Genomic DNA, 21432 nt, shown 5'->3' with positions numbered 1-21432 from the left:
TACTGGGATGTATGAACATGTGCCCAGGACTGCAGTGTGTTGAGTCAGGTTGGAGGGTGCGTTGGTGTGGGTCTAGCCGGCAGACAGCCCCGCACTGAAGCACCCTCCTGTCCCAGGCAGCCGGGTCTGTGTCTGCACAAGCGTTTCTGTGCACCGAAGAGCTCCAATGTAGATACAAGTAATATCCTATAGTGGAGTTTATTAGTTTATTGAGGCCTAATAGGGCCGCATGTGTAGACACTGAGATGTTCACTGCTGAGGTAATTAGTCAGTTCCATGATAGACTTTTAATGTAGGCATGCCCACAGGAAACAGAAAAAGGAAAGCTGGGTAAGTCAGGGGACAAGTGCCGGGCTATGCAGTAGAGACGGGGCAGGTCCGATGGCCAGGGAAGCAGCTGTGTTAGCTGGATTCCAGGCTGGCTGTGTGTTATGTGGGTCCCCGTAAATTAAATCAAAGAAAGGGGCTGTATCCTACCCTCGAATATGCTGTATGCTGCCGAAGAAACACTGGGGATGTGATACAGGAAAAGGAAGAGCCTTTAGGTTCCTGCCCTGCCATGTGTCGGTCACATTCATTCATATTGGCTGGGATGTTTTAGTTAGGGATGACCCTGCCTTGCCACTTCGCAAGGTCCCTTCCAGCCCAGCTTTCCTGTGCCCCTACAATCTGTGGGTTCGCAGCTGATCTGCTGAGAAGCACTAAAGTCTTGTGTATTTAAGAAAACAATCCCTTTTTTTTTTGTTTAGTTAATGCCTCTAATGCCTAATCTGAACCCTCATCTACAGTTTGGATCTGTCTCCTATCTAATTCCAGGGGATTTACTATAAACCAGTGAATTACATATAGTCAGCCTTCCCTTACACTGTTATTGGTTGGGTAAATCTGCTTGGTTTAACTGGGGCCTTCAGTTTAAAGCAGCTTGAAAGAATTCATTAAGGTCTTTTAACAAGCAATGGTCTCCAGCCTTAAAGCACTACTTTGAGTGGATCTACATATCCAAGAGATGTGCAAGTCCATTCAGGAATATGTCTGATCTAGTACAGGAAACTTTCTGAGCTCTCTTTAGAGCTGTTGAGAGAGGATGGCAGCTCCAGAGGAGAAGCAAGGAGACAGCTACCAGCAGTGGAAACCTGGGAAAAGTCTTGGGTGTGCTTTTGGATTGGGATGCTGGCTGAAAAAATCTGGCAAGTGTGAGGAAAATAGCCGTTTCCTGTTCCCTAATTCCTCCTACTATGTTCAGGAAAACAGGACTTTATAGATTCCTTATAAATATAAAGGTCACATCCAAGAAATACCGGATTCCATTCTCTCTTCCTACCTGGAATGACCTGCACGAACCCAAATCTGAGCTATTTGCTTAAGTCAGAAGGGAGAACAGTATTTTCCCAGGCTTTGGCTCTCCACAAACACTGAAGTTCTTATCTGGGTTGCTGGTTAAATATGCTTTGGGTACAGCAGGCTGGGATCTTTGAATTCTTGCCCAAATTCCCAAATGATATCAAGTAGTATCAAAGAATTATATTATTAATGGATTTTAAGAAGCCAGTAAGATAAGCTGTCAAGGTGGAATTTATCTTAACCATTAAAAGACTTTATTTTATATTATGTTTTTATGGCAGGAGCATTCAGATCCTGGGACCTCAATGTTCTGAAGAAATTTCTAGTGTGTACAGATCCTGTGCAAGGGAGGACCTGGATATACAAAGTACCATAAAGCAAAAGTGGGTATGGCTTACAATAGACCAGCTTACAATACAATAGACCGGCTTACAATAGACCAATAGACCTCCATGACTAGCCATATGCCTGATCTTCCCACCCAGTAAATGAAAGTGGACCCACAGAGGTATAGCCCTCAATGAGTTAAGGCTAGAGTTATCACAGATGGGCTTTCATACTCTAAGAGCACACACAAGAGCGCTTATCACAAGTAGCGGACATGCAGTAAAGCCCTGCCTCCTCTCACTTCACAGGGTGCATCTACATGAGACACTTTCTTGCAAAGTAGAACTAATAGCTGCAAGTAAACATCTGTGGCTACATGTGGGGATGCTTACTATGCAGAATTCGGCTATAATAGTAAGTAAATTTGCTACCTGCAAATACAGATTTACTCATGATAAGTAACTGCACAGTAGCATACCTGACCTGGAGCAGACCAGGAGCAAATGTGCTCCCAGGAAGCAGGGGGAGGGAGCCTACTGCAGCTTCAGGTGGGCTCTAACACCAGAGCCTGGGTGGGGACAAGTACCCCTGCCCCAAGAGCAGGGACCTCCCAGCCCCTGCTCTATGATCACAGGGCCAGGCGATTCTTATCTCCCAGCCCAAGCACTGTGGTCGCAGGGCCCAGGCTGGGGAGATCCTTGTTTCCCAGCACTAGCTCCATGACCACAGGACTCAGGCTGGGATATAAGAATCTCCTCGTACTGGCCCCATGACCGTGGAGCTGGCACTGGGAGGTAAGGCTCACCCAGCACGGGGCCTGTGACCACAGAGCTCAGACTGGGAGATAAGGTTCTCCCAACTCCGGTCCTACAGTTGCAGAGCAGTGGGTGGGAGCTCCCCGCTGCCAAGGCAAGTGGACATTGTGCCTGCCTGAACTCCAGTGGCAAAGCCTGCCCCAGCAGCAGGCAGCTCCTGTGTGCAGGGAGCAATGTCCCACACCCTTCCAGCAGACCTTCCCCAGTCTCAGGGTCTTGTAATAGCTTTAAGTCCCCTTTCATCTCTCTTTTCAGCTTTTCAAGAACCCATCTCCTCAAAGCTAGGAGCCTGACTATGAAATGTTAGTGTTTTGGGGGATTCTTTTTATCTGAATCTGTGTTTTCCACTTCCCTCCTGCTTCCTTGGAAAACTCTATGGACTCTAACTCCACAGCAAACAACCCACCACAGAGGCCTGTCCCCTATTCAGAAAAAAAATACTGTTTGTCACAAGACCCAATCCTAGTTCCTCAGGTGACAGATAATGCAGGACTGCCCCCTTAAAGCAATTTCCTTCTTTCTTTCCTCTAAGCAACAACGGCTATTATCAGCATTTTTTATATTGACATATGTAGATGATGTAAATCCCTTTTTAATGTTCCCTATATTGCTGGATAAGGGCTACATGGTGTTACCTTTGCTTGAGGGTCACCTTTCTCAGTGTTTGCATCTGACTCTACACACTGTGATTCTGTGCTAATAACAGGCGACACTGGGGAGCTGGACCATCTCTGCAGTACTGGTATTTAAAGGTTGACCCATTTCATTCTTGCCAGCAAAAGGAGACAGCAAATATCTTAATCTCATTGTGGCAGTACATGATATCAGATTCTTTGTTTACAGCTCAGTTCTCTGCAACAGTGAAGGGCAGACAGAAGACGTTCTTCCAACTACCAGGGTAACTATGTGCTCTGGGCAGCAGCAGGGCACAGGGCAGCGGTGGCCACAGGTTACCCGGGGTGCAGTCATCTGGCAGTGGCAGCAGCTGTTAATCTTGCCATGCCCCCTGCCCGCAAGTTGTTGCCTGGGGCTGGTGCTCTGGCCACCCCTCAGTAGTTACACTATAGCTTCCCAGGTAGCAATTGGGGTGACAGGCACTAAGATCTGGGATTTGTTTCTAGATTTTGATCTAGAACAGATTTGTATTCTAGAGAGGAGCAATATATTAGAGTGAGGTTAACTGAACCACACGCGTGTGGCTTGTTCCACCATAGAGGCAGCATGGCCAAATGAATAAGAATGAGGTCTGTTATCTAGTCATCCTTCAGAGCTCTGCTATCTATCCTTCCATCATAGGTTTTTCTCCTAGCTACCCTTGCTAGGATCTTATACTCTGGTCGGGTGCTTGTAGTGGCTTTTCAGATACATAGATCAAAGGTATATAAATATTGCTTATTTTTATTTTGACAGGTACTTCTCCTGAAGTCTAGAAACCAGTTCTAGTCGGAGCCAGGAGAGGATCAGGCAAACAATAAGGAGAAGATGAAGAACAATGGACAGAATCTGGCTGAAGATCGCTTCAGACAGGACATAGGGAAAAATTTCTTTAGAAGTCAAGTGCCAATGCTTCCCCCAGAGGTGGTACGGTCACCCACCCTGGGCATCTTCAAAAAGTGTCTTGACGCCCACCTTCATGGGGTCATCTGACCCTAGCAGTCTTTCCTGCCCAAGTGCAGGGGGTCTGGATCCAATTGTGAAGAAATCCCCTCCCCCTCCCTCTGACCCTAACTTGGGTAGCCCATGTGACCGCTCTCCCTCACTGCTCCTCTTGGATCAAGCTGGTCCATCAAGTGCCCTGGCCAGGTAAAACTCCCAGGGGGAGAGGGGAGCGCTCTCTCTTCCTGCTGGTGGTCATCTACAAACTCCAAGCAAATCCCCAGGCAGCAGCTGGTGATTTCTGTAAGTAGAAATCTGGAAACCTGCCAGGAGTTAAGAATTAAGTATGGGCAAGTTGTGTCTTAAAAGGGTCACAGTGCCAAGAGTCTGTAAAGACTCAAGTTGCTTTTGTTTGCTCAAAGTGTATTCTGACTTCAGCATCCAACACCCCCCGCCTCCCATCAATAAAGGTATTGGGTTACATCCTGTGTTGTTGGACACTAAGGAGAGGGAGACCTTCCACTCCCTCCTGGGCCAGCAAAGATTGTCTTTTTATTTTCCCTCTGTTCTTGGGATGCTTCAGCCTGAAAGAAGTACCCAGAAATATTACTGTGGGCAAAGCACCCCCTAGGTTTGTGGGGTCTGTGTGCCCTGGGCTTATGGGGGTTCAGCCAGCTGTAGGTTCCCCAAGGGAGACCCTCAAAGCAAGGTTTTGGGTCTGGTACAGTGATGCAGGTGTCTCCACATGGTAGCTTCCCCTACTGTGCCACCACACATGGTGATTGATCTGGGATCCCTCAGACTGCTGTCTGGAAGGCATAACCTCGGGGGGAGAATCATAGTCACTGAAAACTGAGCAATCAAGTTATTGATTTGGCATCAGGTCAACTGGACATGGCCTAGCTAGAATTGCCAATAAGTATGCCAAAAATGTCTGCTAAAGACCAGCCGTACAGACTGACTCAGAGAGGCCTCCCTGAGCCTGAGGACCACAAGAGAAAGGACCTGATTAGGTCCCTGTGGGCCAATGATCAAGCCCAGGGACCTCCCACCCTGGTTCCAAGTGGGAGTGCAGCCAAAGTAGCCCATTCCCTTGAGGGTCCCAAGGAACTGGAACTGCTCAAGGAGCTTGTCCTGTGCCCAGGTGGTGCAGCACAAACACAAGGCTGAGCAATGCAAACGCAAGGCTGAACAATGCCAGTGAGACGTAGAAGCCCAAGAGGCACAGTGCAAGCAGAAGATCAAGATACTCCAGTTGAGACAAGAGCTAGAAGCCCAGGAGGCACATCACTAGTGTGAGGCTGAGCTGCACTGAACAAGGCAAGCTAAACCCCGCAAGGTTACCCCAAAGACCTCACTACATACAAAGAAGAAGAGAATCCAGAAAACTTATTAGCAGAGGTGATGGAGTGCCTGTGGAAGTGCTCTGGGGTTAAACACCTCAAGACCACAGCCTATCACCCACATACCTGTGGGCTAGTAGAGAAGTTCAAGAGAACCCTGAAGGGCATGCGGAAGCCCTATGTGGACTCTCACTCCAACGACAGGGATGAGAAGCTTTCACATCTGCTCTTTGCTTACAGGGAAGTAACTCAGGAGTCTACCGGGTTCTCAGCCACTAAACTGATATTTGGGATGTAAGTTAGGAGCCCTCTTGATCTTGTGAAAGAGGAGTGGGAAGGGAAGATCTCCTCCAAAATATCGGTGGTAGAGTATGTGTGAGACTTTCCCCAAAAGCTGGCTGACATGATGAAGGTGGTGCGAGACTCCCTGGCCCAGGCCCAGGAGAAGCAGTGTCTGGTATGACAAGGGGGCTCATTCACATACCTTTCCCAAGCTGCCTGAAGTTTGTCTGACTTTAATGGCAGGAAAACTGTAACCTTATTCCCTAGCTCAAAGTCCTCATATCAACCAGGACAAGCTGGATGATGTGACTTATGGTGTTGCCATGAATAAGTCAAGTAAAAAGCCTAAGGTGGAGCATGTAAACATGCTCAAACCTTACTATGACAAGAATAATGTCATACATTGGATTTCCTCTGCCGATGAATCCCCTGAGGAACAGGAGGAGTTGGTCCTGTGCGTTGACTGGGCGGGGGAAGCAGGGGTAGAGGAGCTTCCCCTGACTGATCATCTTCCCCATCAGGATAGAGAGAAGCTGTGTAAAGCTCTCCAAGACTTCAAAATAGCGTTCTCAAACAAACCAGGGAGGACGGAGCTGGCAGTACACACTATAGATCCTGACAGACATTGCCCGATCTCTTCAATGCCCTACCCAGTCAACAGGAAGCTGCTTGAAGAGATAACATGTGAACTCACTAAAGCTAAGGGTGATTTGGGCTTTGACAAGTTCCTGGGCAAGCCCTGAGTTGCTTGTCCAAAAGCAGGATGGATCCATCAGGTTCTGTGTGGACTACAGGAAGTTGAATATGATCGCCACCCCCAATGCTTATCCTACACCCAGGATGGGCTCCTGCTTGACACCCTGGCCTAACCAAGTTCATCTCTACTCTCAATCTATCCAATGGGTTTTGGCAGATGTCACTAGATGTGGATGCTATGGCCAAGGCTGTCTTCAACACACCTTTGGGATGTTTGAGTTCACAGTCCTCTCTTTTGATATGCTCAATTCTCCTGCATCCTTTCAAAAACTCATTAATAACTTGCTACATAGATTCGAGAAGTTTACTGTGTCCTACATCAATGACATCACCATCCTTAACCAGGACTTTGATTCATACCTGATTCATCTAACCACTGTGCTGGAAAGAATTAAAGAGTTTGGACTAACAGTGAAAGCAAAAAAATGTCAGTTGGCATTGCTTGAGGTGGTATATTTGGGACACTGTGTGGGTGGGGGAAAAATGACCTTGATGTGGAACAAGACTGAGGCCATTAGAAACTGGCCACCCCCACAAACTAAGAAGCAGGTAAGAGATTTTCTTGGCCTGGCCAGGTACTTACAGAAGATTTGTCCCCTCCTTTGGGGCAATAGCTGTTCCCCTGCATGAGCTGACAAGACAAGCATGCTCTAATCAGGTAAACTAGGTGCAGGAATGTCAACAGGCAATTAACACCTTGAAAGCTGCCCTGATCAGACAGCTGATTTTGAGGGCACCAGATTATGATAAACCCTTCTTTGTGGCCACAGATGCCTCAGACACCAGACTTGGAGCTATGCTCCTGCAGGAATGCAAAGGGACATGACACCCAGTGGCTTACTTAGGCAGGATGTTGATTCCCCATGAATGGAACCTATCTTCTGTGCAGAGGGAGAGCTTGGCAATCTTCTGGGCACTGAACAAGCTGGGAACTTACTTGTGGGGATGGAAGTCCATAGTTCTAACAGACCATGCCCCACCTCAATGGCTGCAAATAATGCAGAATACCAGTGCCAAGCTTCAAAGGTGGGCATGGCAGCTTCAGGAGTTCAACATGAAAGTAGAACACATAAAGGGATGCCAGAATGTGATGGCAGACTCACTGTCCAGAAAATATTCTGGGTAACAGGCAGGAAACCGCAGGCCCATCCCAAAGCACTCTAGTGCATAACATCCCCAAATGTTTCTTGTGTTCTATGTGTGTTGTCATTATAGTTAGTTCTGTGCTTTGCGTGGTTTTCTTTATGTAATGAAAATCCTTCCTAAATGTAGGGATGCCAGTGCCCACAGTGCTGAAAAGCTATGGGCACAGACTTTCTGGAAAAGGGGAAGGGGAGGTATGAAGAAATCCCCTTCCTCTCACTCTAACCCTCACTTGGGTCAGCCCAGGTGACTCCTCTCCCTCACTGCTCCTCTTGGATCAGGCTGGTCCATCAGGTGACCTGGACAGATAAAATTCCAAAGGGGAGCAGGGAGCACTCTCTCTTCCTTCTGGTGGTCATCTGGAAACTACAAGCAAGTACCCCAGGCAGTGGCCTGGTGAATTATGTAAGTAGAAACCGGGAAACATGTCAGGAGTTAGGAATTAAATATAGGCAAGTCACATCTTAAAAGGGTCACTGTACCCAGACTCTGTAAAGACTCGAGTTGTTTTTGTTTGCTCAAAGTGTATTCTAACTTATTTGCCCAATCCCCACTCTCTCTGATCAATAAAGGTATTAGGTTACATCCTGCATTGTTGGATACTAAGAGAGGGAGAGGTCTCCTGCTCCCTGCCTAGCCAGTGAAGTTTGTCTTTTTATTTTCCCTCAGTTCTTCCTGATACTATCTTGGGATGCTTCAGGCTGAAAGAAGTACCCAGAAATACTACTGTGGGTAAAGCAGCCCCTAGGTTCATGACATCTTTGTGCCCCGGGCTGCCTAGAATCCTGCAAGAGACCAGTGCCTGGGTGGCGGCAGTGTTACCCCAGGCTTGCCGGGGGGTTCCAGAAAGCAGGACAGCCAGCTGTAGGCTCCCTGTGGGAGACCCTCAAAGTGAGGTTTTGGGCCTGGCACAGTGAGGTTGGTGTCTCTGCATAGTAGCACCCCCTACTGTGCTGCCACACCATTGATCTTGTAAGATCCCTTCCAGCTCCTAACATCTATGAAATTATGCAACTATGAAAAGGGACAGACGACAGATTGTGGTGTAGAAAGCAGTATGGAAAGGCAGGGACAGAGAGCAAATGAAGGGAAGATATGCTATTATAGCAGACTGGGGGCATAGAGAGATGATATAGTACACTGTTGTCATTAACATTACACCAATAGAAAAAGTAGAAGACAAGCCATTAAGTTGCCCAGTGTGGTGGAGAATTAAAGTGGAAAGAATCTAAGTTAACCTGTTACTGGTGTAAGTCCCACCAGTTTCGGATTCATCAGTCCACGTCCAGCCTCATGTAGCAGTTTGCTAACTGCAAGCAGACTATTACTATGGACCTGCTTAAATCATGGTGAGACAAAGGGTTTTTCATGGCCTGCTCGCCGGGCACAGGGCCCATTTCACAGGCATTTCATGGCAATCCCACCCCTTGCCACTGATGGGTGAAGGTGCCTCTGTGACCCATCCCTTGCCAAAGATTGGTTAAAGGCCATTTGTTCATCTTCAGACTGCAGCATTGCTACATTGCATCTAGGTTCTTAAAAGATAGCACCAAAACATTTTCACTTTCCTGACTGGTGCCTTCATTTACTCTACATCACTAGCTCAGCCTCCCAGCAGTTTTCACTCACATTACATGCATTATGGCTGCATTCCCTAGTCATTTAATTTCATATTTCCATAGATGTTAGGGACTGGAATCAGTAAACCCAATATGCTGCACTGGGATACAGGTATGTATATCCATTCCCTGTGTGGCAATGGAGTAACAGGAGATGAAACCAGCCAGGGTCTCATTCAATGTTATCCAAGGCAAGAGGAGGAAATAAAAGCTGAATCCAAAAAGGAAAGTATAAACCAGTGAACGATTAAAGCACTCCAAATGATTATCAAAGGCACAATCTACTGCAGTGAGTAACATGTGCATTGTTCTTTGGTGCAATGTACTGCCGTTGGAAATTGTTTGCTATGGGGCTAGTCCTTGGTCAGCTGTTGGGGTGTTTGCAAAGTGATCTGCTATCACCAAAATTAGCTGGAATTTCTATTGTAATCTGATTTCCTGAAGGTCCCCCCCTGAGGAGGGTGAACTTCAGACTATAAAAACAGTCAAGTTATGTTCAACAGTCCCGCATCTGCAGCAGTCTCTGTAGAAACAGAAGGATGAGGTTCTTCGTGGTTCTCTGTGCTCTTTTTGCCCTCTCTGAAGGCTTGACCAAGTAAGTTGCTGTTTTACTGCTTCTCCTTCATCTGCCACTGCTGCTAACCAGCTTGCTTTAAAAAAAAAAGCATCTAGATAAAATGAACTCATGGTTCCTTCTGGCTCCCGGGTCATTTAATCTAACAACAGAAGGATAAGAAATGTAGAAAGCTTAAACATGGGAGGGAGAAAAGATCTCTTTTTGGATAAGGTCTGGGAAGAGATGGGAAGTTATGAGAAGGACAAGGCCATTCTAAATGGAGAAGGTGCTTGTGCTGGCCTTGGTGAGACTATACCCATGTTTAATAACCAGAGGAATGTTTCCATTGATTTAAAATGTCTATTCGACCAGCCAAATAAGGAAACCTATTGCACTTATCATGGGAGTTGATGGCTTTAATATAAACTGTTTCCCTTAGGCTCAGTGAACAAGAAAAGTCTGAGGAAGGACAGTATATTGATTGGGGTTCTTGATTGTTTTTTTGTTTGTTTTTTGTTTTCTTGCACACAAGGGTTGCTTTGCAGAAAGGGAAGAAGATAAGGCAAATCTTGAGGGAAAAAGGCTTGTTGGAAGACTACCTGTATCACCACCGCCGTAACATTGCCACCAAATATTCACGCTCGTTAGCTTCCCAGGGGGTCTCTGAGCCACTACTGAATGCCTTTGATGTGAGTTTATGCTCTGGTACAATTCATTTGCTTCAGGGAAGGAAGTACTTTATGGTTGCTTTCCAGATTTCCTGGGGATCCCAAGGCTGATGTATTGGATGGGTAGGTCTACCTGCCAATATAGAACAAAGCCCCTATCACCACATTTTCTCGTATACAAAATTCCCTAGAATAAAATATGTACCCTGATTCTGAAAGGCAGATGGAAGAGAAAAGAAGATTTTCCCTTGTAATAAGTAATTGAATAGCAGCAGTGGGGGAGCCCGGCCTGCTCATTGTTCTGCTCCCTGTGAGTGCAGGTTTTACTTTCACTTCTGTTCAGTAATGGGCAGAAACTGCTCTTACCGTATTTCCTTCATAAGTCACACTGCGATTTCCAGCACAAGTTTTTGGGAAAAGGTGCATGTTGTATTCAAGACAATGTGGTATGTTTGTGTCCGGGACTAAGCTATGGTTCACATTTACCTGTGTCCGTCCTGGTGGAATTGCCAGCCTATTTGTCCCCAGAAAACTGAGAAGATGAGTAACTGCAAGTTGACTTGGCCTTAGGCACTGGCCTCATGCATCCCTGGGATAGATGTGCAAGTCCTGCCATGCTACAGGAAAGAGAACACAGTGCTGTGCTCCTGGTGCTAAGGGCTTTTGTGCCCTGATCGAGCCCACTGAAGTCAGTAGAAAGGCTCCTGTTGGCTTCAATGACTTTGGTCAGGACCTTAGAGCTGCATTTAGGCACCAGAATGTATTTTAGCCACTTAAGTATCTAAATATATGTACCAAAATAAATGGACAAAATTTGTAGACAGCTGACTACAATTTCAAATTAAGTAAAATGCATGCTCATGTTATTGGAAGATGATCAGGTGGTATGGAGGGGATCATTTAGTTTGAAATAAGACTGTTTAGGCTTTTTGCAGCAAAGACCAGTAGGGGTCATCGGCTGACTGTGATAGTTCACCCTCGATCAAACCATGACGTTGTTCTTAGCACGTATTTGACCTCACCTTGGAAACTCTGTTCAGTGCTTGCAACAGTGACGAACAGTATCAGAAGAATGCTAACAGCTACAAAGAAGTGTTTGCATATGGAGCAGCCAACTTGTCTGAACCCAGTGAGGCAATATAAAACACAAGGGGAAAAGCCTTGTTCAATTTAATTTTTCCCATATTTCAACTGCAGTTCTTCTGCCTTGGAGTCTAAAAACTGCAGCTGAGGCTTATTGCAGTGTGTGGCCGCAGATCAACACTATGTCCAGAGTAGCTGCCTCATTTGCACTGCTCAAAGGCCAGCTCTGCTCTGAGGACTCAGTGGGGGCAACTGCACGTATGCTCAACTACAGAGCTGACTAATTAGACTCACACTAAAGCCTCACCATTTACACATGCAGCGCGATAAGGCTGGAGTGAACAAATTAACTGTGCTGTAGGACAGTACTGCCCAACACAAGTCCTCTCCTGTGGCAGAGTTATGTGGTGTGCCACAATGCATATGTAAATGGTGGCCTGTGCTGGCTGGGGCATGAGGGTGCTACAGTGTGGGGGCTGCCTGCCAACTAGCCCTGCACTATAGCAACCTTGTGCCCCAGCCAGTCTCTCTGCAGCACGTTGAGCCGGGGCAGAGCAGCTCCAGGCTGGCAGGCTGACTGGCAGGGGGCTGCGCCACCCTGACTCGATTTGCTGCCATCCTGGACACACATACAAATGCTGCACCTGGCAAAGCTGAGACAGTTGCAGGTGTCGAGCCTTGGTAGCTAGGAGCTTTCAGGTCAGTAACAGCAGCACCCCCAGCATTCAGGCACATGCAATCTGAGGCAGAAGCTCAGAAGGGCCTTTCCCACTGAAAAGTTTGGATTAGGTGCCTAAAGTGAGATTTGCCTAGATGCTTAGGTCCTTTATTGGCTCTGGCCTTTAGTGCCTATTCACATGCCTGAAGTGGAGTATTATAGATGTAGAGGACACACGTGTATGTATAACTAGCTGCTGAGAATCGTTGTTGTCTCTCTTCCCTGAACAGACAGAGTATTTTGGAATAATCTCCATTGGGACCCCTCCTCAGGAGTTCGCCGTTGTATTCGATACCGGTTCATCCAACCTCTGGGTTCCCTCCATCGCCTGTAAGAGTCCGGCCTGCCGTAAGTAACTGAATACATCCCCCACATCTACACTACTCCTTTAACATGTTGTGAGACTGCGTGAGAGACCTGGCTTTAATTCCCGTGTTCACAGCTAGCTCCCAGTGTGACTCTCTGCCACTGGTTCTCAATTTTTTTAGGCTCAAGACACTCTTAACAAAATACCAGCTCTTAGTTTTCACTCATTTTTGCACTGCAGAAAAACACTGGAGCAATTCTTCTGTTGCGAAGGACTTAGATCTTAGAAAGGGTTATTTCACTGTGGATTCCAACTGAAATCTCTGGGTTTACCTTCTGAATAAGGTTTGCACATCTAACAGTGCTAACAATGTGTGGCACCCAAGGGCCTTGGATCTCCAGGCGCTCCAGGGTGCCACAGGACCCTGGTTGAGAATTACTACCTTGTGCACATCTTGTGCTGCAAACAGGCTCATGTTTAATTCTAAACACAGTGCTTGTTGTCTTCCTTGTTTTAATGGGACTATCTGTGCAAGTAAAGTTAAGCCCTTCTGTAGGTGGAGTTTATGATCCTGGGTGCATTAATGTGCTTTTGCTAATAAGCATTAAATTTAGTACCTCCAATGCGAGGTCCCAAATAAATGGGCATTAATCTGCATCAATGCCCAGTACCAAGAGTGTGCATTTTTTTAAGTGGTGCTTATTTTACTGCACGTTAGCATAATTGCATTTTTTTTATGTAACACTTTAATGCCCAGTAAAATAGGCTACGGCGTAGGATGCGTACATGGAGGCGCACCCAATGATTAAGACCTAGGGAACTGTACAGCAGTTTTTGCTTGATCCAGTCACAGAAACCAGTGTATAGCCATTTCCAAACACGAGTACATGGCTGCAGACAGCTGCAAAAAAGGCTGATTGGGCAAAAAGCTGAACCCTTATTCCATGAGGGGTCAGATGAAGACATTTCAAAACAGAGCATCTTCTGTAACTTCTGCCTGTGCTGCCTCCCAGACTGTTTTCAGTTGCAGTTGCAACCAGAAGCTAGATCCCCTTCCTCCTGGAGCCTGCAAAGTGTTCTCAGTTATACAGGGGGGGCTGCACTTCTATCTGCGCTCTCAGACTCAGACCCTGCTCTCAGAGGTCCCGTGTAACCTGGGGTGAAGCACTTATCCCCTTTTCATCCCCCATAGTCTAACAGCACTGCCCTGCCCTTCTCCAGAGGGACGTTTTGAGGATAAATGCATTAAAGACTAGAAGGTACTATGATACTACTACATTTTATCACGTACAACATGCCCTGGAATAATATGCAGTGTGTCTTTAGGAAGGCAAAAATAAAGAAAAAACTTTTTTCCACAATCATGGCTTCTTAGAGGTGGCACAGAGCTAAACAAGTCGTAAAAGGCTGTGAAACAGAAGTGACATGAGGAGTAGCTAGAAGACATCTAAACTGCCAGAAGAAAAGTTAGTTGATTAATGGATGGAAATCAAGACCATTAAAGGGAGAGAGCGAGAGAGATGACCATTAACATTAGATCAATTGACTCCCTCAGCTGTGTGAAAGGAAATTGCACTGCTGCTGCTGGGCAGTTGATCTTGGAGAAGAAATCAAAGCATTAGGCTTCTCCTTTAGGCAGAGATCCAATAGGCAGAAATTCAGTATTTAGTAGCTTCCCTACTTAATACACACACCCTGATTTGGGGGGGTGGGGGGGTGGGAAGAGGTGTTTGATGCAAGAAAAACATGGTATGTGGGCCGAGGCCAAAGAAATACCTTAGATTTTACTAAGTACTTGTAAATATAGAACATGAAGTTAACAGCATTGATTACACTAAACAGTTATGTGCTGAGCTTTATCCTCTTCTTTATAGTAGGGCTGGATGCTGATGCTTTTTCTAAATATTCTTTTGCAGAAAATCACCAGAGGTTTGATCCATCAAAATCCTCCACCTACCATAGCACAGGGGCCAACATATCCATTCAGTATGGCACAGGCAGCATGACCGGGGTTGTGGGATCCGATACAGTGCTAGTAAGTACTAACTCAGTAGAAAGGATACAGCCCTCCCCATTATTTCAGTGATTCACAAATGGGGTGGCACTGTGCCAGCTTATACCCACTGGAGATCTCACTCCAGAGGAGACAATAAATGGCGAGTCACTCAGTAAAGCCACTTACACCCTTCCTGCTATGCAAAGAAACAGGCTTGGCTGTACAGCTGGGCACTGCCACACAAACCCTCAAAGGGACTTAGGTGCAAAACTCCTGGCTAGGAGGTGGGACATAGGCACACTGCCCCAGGGACACATGCCATAGGGCATGTTATTTCCAAAGATGTGTCCTTTTCACAGGATGGGGTACTTTGCCTCTCCACAATACTCTTTTCGGGTTGCAGCTTTATAAGCTCACCTCTTGCTCACCAATGGGGTTACAATAGCCAGCTGCCATCTGTCCTGGCCATAGGCCCATGCAGAGTATACTCACAGCACAAGTATTTGCCTCTTTCACACCTCATGGGAGCACTGGCTTCTTTTGCTCCCTTCTTATATAACTCTCCACGGAGGTGGTGCCAGAAGTGAGTGGACAAACAATCGTAAAGGCCATCCACCCAGTGCTAAACCAGCATCTTTGCAATAGGCAGCTGGGGGAGGGGACCATTCTGCAAGCACATTACCCACTCTGCCATCCCCCAGAGCCCTGCCAGTCTGTCTTTTCCTGGGGTGAATACCTCCAGTGAAGTCCCCAACACATGTCCAGGCATTGAGAGCTGTGAGCACTTTGAGGAGTGGATACATATCAGCTCTGTCAAGCCAGTTGCCCACAGTAGGCACTGTGACTGTGTCTGGTCCCTCAGTGGCAGGGGAGATAGCTGGCAGTGGCCAGAGCTTCCCCAGGACAGGAATGAAAACCAGAGTAAATGACTGCAGGAGTACTCAAGTTGTGTGTGTGTTAACTGTCTCTAGTGGTCTCTGGATGTGTAAAGCACAGAGCAGCAAAAACATTTCCTGGGAGAACAGCCTCACCCACTCAGCATTGCTTTTATGTGACATTTCCTTTAAATACCCATCAGTTCAGTGGTTTTCTGGCTTGATAAGGAGCTAAAGAACTGACCCTTCTCTTTCCCAGATCTCCTCCCTCATGGACACAAACCAGCCCTTAGCACTGAGCACCAGCGAGCCGGGGGATGTTTTCACCTACACTGTTCCTGATGGGATCCTGGGCCTGGCCTATCCAAATATAGCTGCTGATGGGCTCACTCCTGTCTTTGATAACATGATAAGCGAAAACTTGGTGCAGCAGCACTTGTTTTCAGTGTACCTGAGTCAGTAAGTGACTTGCTAAACATGGAAGCAATGCATTTCAATAGGAGTGTGGTGGGAAATCCTGGATCAAGATCCTCTACTTACTCCCTGCTGTTGATAGCTGCATTTTATAAATGTGAAGTCTCAGATATGGTGAGGTGCAATGACTTGCCTGTGGCCACCCATCACCAGTGGTAGAACCGGGAGTAGAGCCCTGCTCTCCCAACTTCCATGGTGGTGTATGGTCCACAAAAACACATTGCCTCCGCATTGAAACAAAGTCCTGTTCCCTGTCCATGGGCTATTCCCAATGACTCTTTAGCAAGCAGTGATTATGGTGCTAGCCTGAGTTTCATCCTGGCCTGACTTGCTACGTGACTTGGGGCAAGACAATTGTCTTCTCTGTGCCTTTGTTTCTTGCTCTATAAAATGGGGATACTGCTGTTGAAAGCACTCTAAGGTCCCAGGTGAATGGTATCCTAGGAGAGCTAAATTATTCACTAGTTGTTGTGATATGTGATCAGTCACCTAAGTCGCATCCTGCTGCCCCTACTACATAACTTATATGACTTTAAGCAGAAGAATAGCAAATGGTGAAAAAGAAGTGATGGTCTTGCTGATGGGAATATAATTAAATTGATTATTTCTCTAAAATGATTCAGTTAGAAACAAATGCACATGTTTTTAATCTGTTTTTTTTTTTTAAGGCAAGCAATTATTACAAGGATTGGTCCATTATTGATATTGTACTTCTTTGGCAAAAGGGCTGTCTTACGTAGTTTCTGTATTTGTACAGCACTTAACACACTGGTATTTCAAGTAATTATACACATTTGCCATTTTTAGACAGCAAACTGGCAGTATGGTCACTTTTGGTGGAATTGATGAGTCCTACTTTACTGGCCCCATCAACTGGATCCCTGTCTCTTACCAGGGCTATTGGCAGATCACAATGGACAGGTATGTAACACACAAAGGTAATGAAATAACTATGTTTGGTTTTGGTACACTTCCACAATTGCAATTAAAAACCCAAAGCCATTTTTTCCTCCATTAGTACCTAACTCACATTGATTTTAGGAGTCAGGATGTCAGTGGGGTCGAACCCCATTAGGCTGTCATGTAAACACTATGTGCATCCTTGGGTGCCTATTTAACTTTGTAAATTTGGCTGGAGACCCCGTCTACCTAGAACTTAGGAAACCAGTCTGTTCCCAACCTTTGCACTGGGTGACCGTGATGATGTCACTTCACATCCCTATAGACTTTTACAGTAATTACTATAAAGACCTTCTGCTATCATCTCCATTCTGCATATGTGGTAGGACAGACAGGGCACACATAAGGTTGGACTGGGATGTGGGCAGTCAGTCCAAGGGGACATGGTAGAGAAGGAGGTACCATAAAGAGCACAGAGGTTAAACTGAGTATCATTCACTGGCAGCCATTGGTCTCGGGAGACCATAAGGATTATACCCTTGGTAGGTTACTGGGTACCACCACAGCTTCTTGAGTGGCTGAGGAGTCCAGTGTGCGACAGGCAGGTCCTCCAGCAAGTTGCTCTTAAAAACTCAGTTGAGCTTGCACTGGCATGCTGAGTACTTGCCTTTGATGCCTCTTCTCTAGCTCGTCATTGACCCTCGCCATCCTGAAGCAATGTAGACTCTGCTTCACGGCTTCTTCCCACTCAGTGGTCTGTAGCAATTGGTTCCCAAGCTGGATATCAGCCTGAGTCCAAAGCCTGAAGACACAGTTGTAATGAGATCGTGGCCAAAGAAGGCCCTTGGTTGTATCAGGGAGTCCAAGCCAAGGATAGGACCACTCAGGAACAGGCAGGAAGGGCAGGAAAACCATGGGATCAGGCAGGCATAGCAGTCGAGACAGACAGGATCAAGAGAAAGGGTCTGGCAGGAGTGAGGCACAGGTTCAGGCAGTGCAATGTACTGGCTCAGGTGAGGCAGGATTCAGGATCCAGGTGAAAGCAAGCAGTCGGGCAGGTTAGCGAGGTTCCAAGCAGCCCAGGAGACACAGACAGGCAGTCTAGGTGCTCAGACAGCTGTCTGCTGGGAGGTCTGAGCCAGTGTGGGTGGCACCTCTTCCTGAGGGCCCTGGGGATCACCCAGTCAGGGCCCTGATCACCTCCAGCTGGAGCTAGAAACTGGATCAGCCCCAGCTGAGCGCAGACTTGTTCCAGATCCTCAACTTGTATGAATTGTCATAGGTCAGTTATGCCAATGGAGCTGGCCTGGAATCTGGGCCAGTTCTCTTCAAGCTGTTGCAAACCTTAGCAGGTGTGGGAAGGCTCCTCTTGACTTCAGTGGGCTTTGGATTGCATCCTGCATGTTTTGGCAGTTGACTGTATGGAGTCCTTGTTCTGGCAGACATCAGGATGAAGTCAATGAGAGCTGTTTTGGTATATAAGCCCCTTATTATAGCACCTTATTTATGTTTTCAATCATTCAGCGTCATTGTGAATGGCAAGGTGATCGCCTGTAAATCTGGCTGCCAAGCTGTTGTTGATACCGGCACATCTCTCTTGGTTGGGCCTGTATCAGGCATTATGAGTATACTGGAACACGTTGGAGCTGCTCCAGGACAGTATGGCGAGGTGAGAGTCCTTGTGGGAGCCTGTTGTCACACCGCCCCCTGCACTCAAAGTGTTTCAGTCCCTGGGACATTCCCAGCAGAGCCTGCAGGCTCGGCCTCACTCCACTTCCTGAGCTTTGGCTCTACTAGTAATCCAGAAAAAGCAACAATGCAAAAGCCTGAGGGTCCTGGTTGATCCTAGGGTTTCCTGTGGGACCTTGTCTATTCTAGTTCCCTACTTCCTATTGGTCCATATAACTATTTTATCTCAGATGGGTCCTTGGCAGCAAAATGATTTGTATGTCTTACTACAACTCCAGAGACATGAGTTTGAACCCTGATCTGGACTTGCACTGAAAGCTGCCCCCAGCTGACCCAACTGTACATGGGTTCTGGCCAGTGTGGGAGGGCAAAGGCCACGTAACTCCTCTCTGTACACTTGGCTATCAGAACTGGCATGCACTAGCCCAACACACTCATTAGGGTTGTACACACCTTTGACTTATCCTAGTTTAACTCATATGTGGGGATAAGCCTTAGGGCTTTAAGTATGGTGCAGGAGGGAATCCTATTTCATTACACCATGTAATGGCATAAATGTCATAGGTATTACATCAGCATAACTAGGGGGGAAAATCATCATAAACCAGCTTTGGGCACTATCCTGGGGGACTCCAGGGCTTGACGTTTGTGAGTGGGGGAGGACAGAGGGCTGGAAGCTCTGGATTTATTTTATTACGACTGTCGTATCAACAGTTAATTATTTCTTTTTGGGTTGATCACTCCTTTCCCTGGGGCTGGATCAGTCAGGATGATGCACTGGTGAGGGTCTGCTTTCATAATCCATGGAATTAATGAGCAAAACATTGGCATTTATCAAGGCTTTTATACATATGAATCAATAATCATCTCAGAGGTGGCTGAGTGATCGTTGGAGAAAACCAATGCTGTCTTCAACCCAATGCCTGCCTAATTTAAAGCCAAAGCAACCTAAATCCAAACCCTGCCTAGTTCCATCTATTTCTCAGCAGTGACAATAGGATCAAATTTAGTCTTGCTACTCATTAGGTTTCTATAATTTACTCTTCTCAAAGCACAGGCCATGACTTCTTGTCACAAATACAGGATTACAGGGTGGTCGCCCATCCAAGTACTACCCACACCCCAGACCACTTAGCTTCTGAGACAGCCCCTCTGCCCTTTTTTGCCTTGTAAAATGACCACGTTGTTTCTTTCATAACTAGATTCTCTTTTTTTCTGGTCCTCTGTAGTATAGTGTTAACTGCAATGACATTCCCAGCCTGCCTGATGTCATCTTTGTAATCAATGGGATCCAGTTCCCTCTGCCTCCTTCAGCCTACACTGAGCAGGTATGATATGGAGCCTTTCTTCATGGGACACAATAGCACGGTGGGGCACAGCTAAATGGACTGGGTTCAGTCGCAGCTCAGCTGCCCCCTCCCATTGCACAGCTGCTCAGGGGGAAGGGCTTGGGGAGCAGAGCAAGGAGCATGCTTGAGAGAAGGCTTTGGGGATAAGGAGTTAGTAGCCTGCCCCAAAGTGTACTGAAATCGGTAGAAAGACTGATGTTATGAGGCTTTGTATCAGGTTTCCTAGGAGAGGTCTGAATTACTGCCCGAGGAGTGTATTAGCAGTATCTTATGTAAGACAGGAAGAGTGGTTGTTCTGCTCAGCTCAGTGGTGATGAAGCCTCGGTGTGAGTGTTGTTTCTAGGTCTGTATGTTGTACTTCAAGAAGACAAGCTGCAGGGAGTCCAGAGGAGAGCAACAGAAACCCTAAGGTGTTTAGGACACAGGACCTGTGGGGAAAAGTTGAAAGAAGTAGGGGGGTTTTAGTTGAGAAAACTGGGGACTAGGGTTGGAGGAAGACAATATCACAGCTCTTCGCTATGCAAGAAGTTGTTATTCAGAGGATGGTATTTGGATGTTGTCCAGGGAGGAAAGAAAAGAAAGAATTGGCATCATTCGAGGAAAAGAAGATTTGAGCTAGATGTTTGGAAACATTTTTTAACTGGAAAAAATGCACTAGAACAGACTACTTAGAGATGGTGTGATTCTCCATTATTTAAGATTTTAAGAACAAGTTGGACAACTATCCATTGAGGCTAGCCTTCATCTAGTTTTACCCTGCCTTGGGGCACAAGGCAGATTTGATGATCACTTGATGTTCTGCTCTGCTATATTTCGAAGGGTCTAAATCCCTGCTGGTGTTCCAGCCACAATGGCTCTTTAAAGCTCTTCCAGTGACTAGCACAGGGGTTGGCAACCTATGGCCTGTGGGCTACGATTGGCCTGTGGAGCTACGGGAACCTGCCCATGGAGTGGGGGGCTTTGGTGGGATTCTGCTGGCAGAGAAGCTTTGCCCATGCCATGGCCAGGCAGTGGGAGCTTCTGCTGTGCCACAGCAAGGGGAAGCAAGCAGTGTCCCCAGCCAGGTCCTAGCACCAGCCTGTGTCAGACCCAAGCTGGGTCATTCCAGCCGCTGCTAAAGGATATTGCCAATTGCTGCTCCAGTTGGGGCCGGTGGGAGAATTTTACCCTGTAATACTTGACGTAATAAAGCTGTTGGGAATTACAGTGGAAGAACCAACTCCTCTGGAAACAAGACTTACTAACCAATTATTTTGTTTGGGGTCTTTTTGTCCTAATCTAGGTTGACAAACTAGACTGCATTGCTAATTTTGAGGAAACAGATGTGAGCCTGTGGATCTTGGGAGATGTATTCATCAGGGAGTACTACAGCATCTTTGACAGGGAAAACAACCGGGTTGGTCTGGCCAAGTCTGTTTAGACATCACCCAGCAGCGGGTGCTATGATCCATCCTGCAATCAATTTACCATAATTATATTTTGGTGTTCAAGAGGAGGTTGGATAAGCACCTGTTGAGCTCATTTGAGCCCAGTTACCTCCTGCCTGTAGCAGAGGAACGGACTTTGTGATCTTATAGGTCCCTTCTGCTCCTTCT

The 21432-nt window shown here is 46.7% G+C and overlaps 1 protein-coding gene across 1 annotated transcript; it reads left to right on the top strand.

Annotated features, from left to right (window-relative positions):
* The first annotated feature begins 9761 nt into the window (after window positions 1–9761).
* LOC109317529 (embryonic pepsinogen-like) lies at window positions 9762–21375 on the top strand. Its single transcript, XM_019546249.1, has 9 exons — window positions 9762–9817; window positions 10311–10467; window positions 12478–12595; window positions 14471–14589; window positions 15685–15884; window positions 16707–16820; window positions 18324–18468; window positions 19718–19816; window positions 21120–21375. Exons 1-9 carry the CDS (start codon window positions 9762–9764, stop codon window positions 21255–21257), a joined length of 1146 nt encoding a protein of 381 aa, XP_019401794.1. The 3' UTR covers window positions 21258–21375.
* The last annotated feature ends 57 nt before the right edge of the window (window positions 21376–21432 follow it).

The sequence above is a fragment of the Crocodylus porosus genome, unplaced genomic scaffold (genome assembly GCF_001723895.1).
Source record: "Crocodylus porosus isolate Cpor-Errol unplaced genomic scaffold, CroPor_comp1, whole genome shotgun sequence".
NCBI lineage: Eukaryota > Metazoa > Chordata > Crocodylia > Crocodylidae > Crocodylus > Crocodylus porosus.
The sequence above is the reverse complement of the archived record's forward strand: the minus strand, read 5'-3'. Positions and strand labels throughout refer to the sequence as shown.